At 39.1% G+C, this 6,000-nt stretch overlaps 1 protein-coding gene across 1 annotated transcript in view; it reads right to left on the reverse strand.

The window, feature by feature from the left end:
• si:zfos-943e10.1 (GRAM domain-containing protein 2B) overlaps nucleotides 1-2,923 on the reverse strand; it is an 84,653-nt gene extending 81,730 nt beyond the window's left edge. The window contains exon 1 of the mRNA XM_067968625.1: nucleotides 2,848-2,923. Within this exon, the coding sequence (XP_067824726.1) occupies nucleotides 2,848-2,923 (76 nt within the window). The remainder of the gene's footprint in view (nucleotides 1-2,847) is intronic.
• Between the last annotated feature and the right edge of the window lie 3,077 nt (nucleotides 2,924-6,000).

Below are 6,000 nucleotides of genomic sequence, written 5' to 3' on the forward strand. Positions count from 1 at the left end.
TTTTTTTTAAATCACAAAACATAGATGGCAGGATATAGAAGAAAAGAATTGGTAAATCAAGAAATAGTGGTGAAGTGACACCACACTTGGATGTTAAAAGTCAACAGGTAGCATTACAAAGGGAAAAAAAAGTGGTATGGTTTTGAAGTCTTGGGAAAGAGCAAGTTAGGGAAGATGATGGTGTGCTGTCTCTTAATTTCAAATGTAAGGAATCTTACAACACCAGGTTATAGTCCAACAGTTTTATTTGAAAATCACAAGCTTTCGGAGCTTACGTCCTTCGTCAGGTGAGTGACGAAGGAGGTAAGCTCCGAAAGCTTGTGATTTTCAAATAAAACTGTTGGACTATAACCTGGTGTTGTAAGATTCCTTACATTTGTCCACCCCAGTCCATCACCGGCATCTCCACATCTTAATTTCAACACATTGAGACGAGCATGAAAGAGCTTGGAAGCACCTGGCAGGGGCAGGTGCAGGTGCAAGAAACACAAGGAGAGTGTTCAAAGGAGAACTGACCACAGTAGTAGCTATGAAATAGAGAAAGCCAAGAAAGGTTCTGATGGGGGCGGGGGAGGGGGGGGGGGAGGTTGGAGGCTACAGATGAGAATAGGATAATTGCTCAGCTTTTTCTTGAATCCTGTCCAGTCAAAAAAGGCAGTTCAGAAGTGCAGTGATCAGAGCAGCAGTGATAAAATAGCAAGAGTCAAGAAAGGCTCCGATGGGGATAGGAGTTTGAGGCTAGGGATAAGTGAAGGATCGCTTATTAGAAAAATAAACCTTTTCTTGTTATAATGTTGAAGAAAAGTGCAATTTCATGACATTGTCTGAATCCAGTCAATCTGTTACTGTGGATAACGAGCAATAAAATTGGGGAGGGGGAGGTCACTTCACTGAAATTATAGCGTTCGCCCAGATACAGAGGTAGAGTTGTATAAAGTTCGGCTGTGATATTAAACAACACAGCACACAACGCGTATCGGATGTTATGCACAGTTTCAATTATTAGGTTAAAATTCGTTATTAGAACTCAACAACAAAATTGATGAATGATTCCCCTCCTCTTCCATTCATCTGCTGACATTATAAACTCGATTGCACCTCTGAATGTACTACAGCGTCATTCATCATTAATCATTTCAATTCATTTGAAAAAAGACCAACCTTTCAAATCTTACTTTTGGTGTATGAAGGAACGCATCGTCTTACCTCTTGTTTTGATTCCGTTTCCAAAAAACTGTTTTACGTGAATATTTGCTGCTCTCAAACATCTCAACCATTTCAATTTAAATCATCTGTTTCATTTGGCTCTGCTTCCGGCTGGATTCACGTTTATGTGTGGGAGGGAACCCTTTAACGAGTTTGACCAATGAGGGAAATCAGTCTCCTTGGCACAATCCCTGACCATGCAAATTTCAGCCCATTTACAGGTTGCTGTCACAAGTAAATCACTTGGTTTAGCACAGCACCAACTATTAAACGCATTTACAATAGGGGCGGGGGGGAAGGATGTGTGAAATAATTTAACCAAACTAGCATTAAAACTAACAATGCAATCGACTTAATATGCAATCTGATTTTTCTTGGTAAAGTTGTGTACACACCGTGATATTTTCTGACAAAAGAAAAATACTGCAGATGCTAGAAATAAAACCAGAAAATGTTGGAAACACTCAGCCGGTCAGGCAGCATTAGTGGAGAGAGAAATTCGTTAATGTTTCAGGTCGATGACCGTTCATCAGAGCTGCTGAGTGTTTCCAGCATTTTCTCATCGTCTCCATCAATGGTTTCAGTTGCAGATTGTATTCGTTTTAACAGCGCAAATGCAGCAATTTCTTGAAACTCACGGGGAGGTTGACAGCTCCCGTTTTTGCGAGGCTAAATCTACCAGCAATTTGTGCCCCTTGGCAACTCACTGAGTGTTTCTTCCTCGCCACAAATTGCTGAGTTATTTACTCACTAATAATGGCGTGTGCATTAAACTCACCTTTATTTTCCCAATAAATTCACGATTTACAGCACAAAAGGAGGGAGATTGTATCTGTGCCAGCTCATTGCTGGAGCAAACAAAAACTAATCTTGCTCCCTATAGCCTTGTATCTTGTTCTGCTTCAAATATTTATCTTATGCAATGGTCTCTCCCTCATGGCAAAGCACTCCATGATTTCAGCCGGTGTCAGTCTCTTAAATCTCTCCTCTTAACAATAACTTGCATTTATTTGGCGTCTTTAATGGAGAAAAACATTGCCAAAGTGCTTCACAGAGGCGTAGTCAAAACAAAATGGATGACAAGTCAAAGACTATATTAGGAGGGGTAACCAAAAGCTAAGGTGGCTGAAGGCATAGCTGCCAATGATGGGGCAAAGTGGGGGAGGGGAGATGCACAAGAGGCCAGAGTTAGAGGAATGGAAAGTTGGAGGAGGTTCCAAATTTAGGAAGGGGGCGAGACCACAAAGGAATTGAAATATAATTCAAATTTCCATCTCTTGCATAATCCTGATGAATCTCCACTGTACACTCTCTATGGCTTTAAAGTCCTTTCTATAATGGAACATCGAACTCTGAACACACTACTCCAACTGTGGTATAAGTAATGTTTTATGAGGACTTTCTGATTCCTGTATTCGATCTTGCTATTCATAAAACCCAAAATGTTGTTAGTGCAGGTTAAAAGGCTCTCACTTTCAGGAAATAGTTTTCTCTGTTCATTCACACCCTTCAGCATCTTTCCATTGAGTGTATATTCCCATTCCTTCTTTTTTCTCCTAAAATGTATTATCTCACAATTTTCCACATTAAATTGCCACCTATCTACCCTTTCACGAACTAAGTCTTCCTCGAGTCATTTACAGTCCTCCTCATTGTTTTCCAAACCCCCTCTGTTTGAATCATAAGTAAATTTCAAGATCGTGTTCCCTAGACCCATGTCCAAGTCATCTATGTTTACTGAGAATAAAAGTGGCTCCAGCACTAATCCTTCTGGGTTACACTACTTCCCCCCTGTGCCAATCTGAGCCACACCCTTTAACCCTTTAAAACAAAAAGCAAAATACTGCAGATGCTGGCAATCTGAAATAAAAACAGACAACATTGGAAACACTCAGCAGGTCATACAGCATTTACAGAGAAAGGAAAAAGGTCAACATTTCATGAGCTTCCTTCATAACTCTTTTTCCTGTCCATTAACCAACTTTCTATCCAGGCTGATACATTTCCTCTTCAAACTTATGCTTGTGTTAGAGCATGGATTTTATTTATGATTTAAATGTTCGATCTACTCCTCAAAATCAAAAAGGTTCTTGAAATGTTGAGGTGAAGCATATGGTACATGCAATAGTACTTAACCAAACCCCACAAACATGTTGCAGTTCTGACCTCAGTATTCAGGTTGATCAAACCCTTCAAATCCAAATCCTCTTAACAATTTGCCACTTTTATATTTTTCTCTTACCCCTACGACATGACAATTCACAGGTTTCTACATTACATAGTTACATCAGAAGGTAAGAACCACTCCATAAAAGGAGAAACTAAATTTTACCTATACCTTATCAATAACTTCAGTTACTAAGCTGATTTCCTTACTAACGGGCCATATCCGTTGGGCTAATGAGATTTTGTTAACTTATTGAAACTTTCTCTCGTTACATATAATTGCTATTCCACCATGTGAAACTTTTAACTACAAGTCTTCCTTTGATTCTGTACCAGTCAGCACTGGCTAATTACCTCATTTTACAGCATCCTTAATTAAAAAGAATGTTTTTCTCAAATGTTTTCCTTTTGCAAAGGGTTCCATGTGAACAGCAGTTGAATGTGGGTCAGTTGGACCCAAGAGAACCGCGAAGCTTTGTCCTTGCACCGATATCAGTGCTTACAATTGCCCTGAAACTTGAAAGCATGAAATGGCACCTCTCCAATTAACTTCTCTCATTAAGCAGGTGGTAACTTCATATTAAAATCTGTTGGTGCTGATAGGGTCAGTCTCAGTGCAAAAGTTCACTGGTCACCATCTTAGAATTGCAGTGTAGCTGTCCACTTGTAGCTCTTAAGATATTACAACTTAAGAATCATACTTCCCTATTTAACAAAGGTTAAAAGCTACTACTACAATATAAAAACAGATCAATAACTATTACATTAGCACACTTCAAGTTAGTCTGATTAATTAACCCTTTCCTTACACTTCATAACAATCCTCTTGTGATTCACCTTATTGAAAACCTTCTGAAAATTCATGTACACTACATTTACTGCATTCCTTTTATATCTCCAATGACTCACTTCTTCAAAAGAAACTTTTAAATGTCAAATAGGTTTTTCCTTTAACAAATCTATGCTGGCTGTCCTTGATGACCCCATATATCTTGAAATGCTTACTAATTTTATCTCAAATTATGGATTCTAGAACAAGTGACATTTTAAAGAAAGTTTTCTTAAGAAAACAAATGGTGTGTGTTTGATTGTTTTAATAGAATCATTAAAATTGAAATTTTGCTATCAACTGTGCCAAATAAAAACACATTTTAAATTTGTGAAAAGGCTTTCAGTCATTGACAAGCAGACTCACGATAAATTCTCACCCACTTGCAGCCTGATGACATTTCCCAGGCTGATAGCAGCAGTGACAGGCAATCACTGTTGTATGTCACTCTCACTGATCTGATGGGAGGTAGGTGAAGCTGGATGGTGCTACACTGGACCACATACAAATCTATCTATAATGTATTAAAAATGTCATGTCTGTATTCACTTCATCTGCAAAACCTTACTTCCCATTGTCATGTTTTTGTCAACCATTATAATTTCTTATGTTACCGCTTATGTAAACTTGTCATATTGTAATGACCCCCTCCTTCTTGGTGGTGGTGCTGTAGCCTCAGTTTTGTGTCCTGCAGCTTCTCAGCCTGTACATCAGAGAAACCTCTATACAACCAGCTTTTTGCTCCTCTGCTTCCCAAATTGCCATAGTTTTACTATTTAACTCTCAAACATAAAATTTGTGACTTTAAAATGGAAACTGAAACACAGTCCCCACTTTCCTCACTTATCATGGGCAGCCACCTATAGTCGCACCATTAATTGCTCCGGCTATTTCGGGCAGTTTAATCCCTTGTACATGCCGACGCAGTAACAAACTTCTTTTTCCTTACATCTCAGCAAAGAAGCCCTTTTACATTTTCTAAAGTCACACTGATACACAGATGTCATTCATGCAAAAATCCCCAGTCGGTTTCGGGATGTGATGGATCCAAGTACTGAAGCTTTATAAATTTTCCCTCCTCCCCCTTTTTTAGTTTAAAGTCCTACCTACAGCCCGAGTAATTTAATTCGCCAGGCCACTGGTCCCAGCCTGGTTTAAGTGGAGCCTGTCCAACGGAACAGCTCCCTCTTTTCCCCAGTACTGGTGCCAGTATCCCGTGAATCGAAACCCCTGTCTCCCACACCACTCTTTGAGCCATGCATTTAACTCTCTGATCTGTTTGACCCTATGCCAATTTGTTGATACGTGTACAATCCATTCTAATTTAGATTCGACCTAATCTATTATTCTGATGAAAGATCTATAAACTTTTTAATTGCTCTCGTTGGTAAATAAAGTGCACTATCAGAATATGGATCGAATCTTGCATTCTTTATACATCCTAAACTAATTACTTTCTTTGCATGACCTTTTGCCATGGAAATAGCTCAGGAAACCATCCCAATCTACACTGTATTATGGAGAATGGAGGGTGTAAATGCATGTCCTAATCCCTTGTGACATTACCACACCTGTGCACTGTGCCCTGGGACTGCTCTGAATGAATGAATGAATGAATGAATGAATGAATGAACAAATCTTTTACTCTAGGACTACAAAACCGTTTGGTTTCCTGAACCAAACTAAGATTCATTGAAAAGGGTTGAAAAAGGACTTGATTGTAGCATGAATGCCTCAAGATGGTGAACCATTAGAATAGAAATTGAGGGTACTTGGTGCCTGGATGCGTTAACTAAATA

The sequence above is a fragment of the Heptranchias perlo genome, chromosome 29 (assembly GCF_035084215.1).
Source record: "Heptranchias perlo isolate sHepPer1 chromosome 29, sHepPer1.hap1, whole genome shotgun sequence".
Classification (NCBI taxonomy): domain Eukaryota; kingdom Metazoa; phylum Chordata; class Chondrichthyes; order Hexanchiformes; family Hexanchidae; genus Heptranchias; species Heptranchias perlo.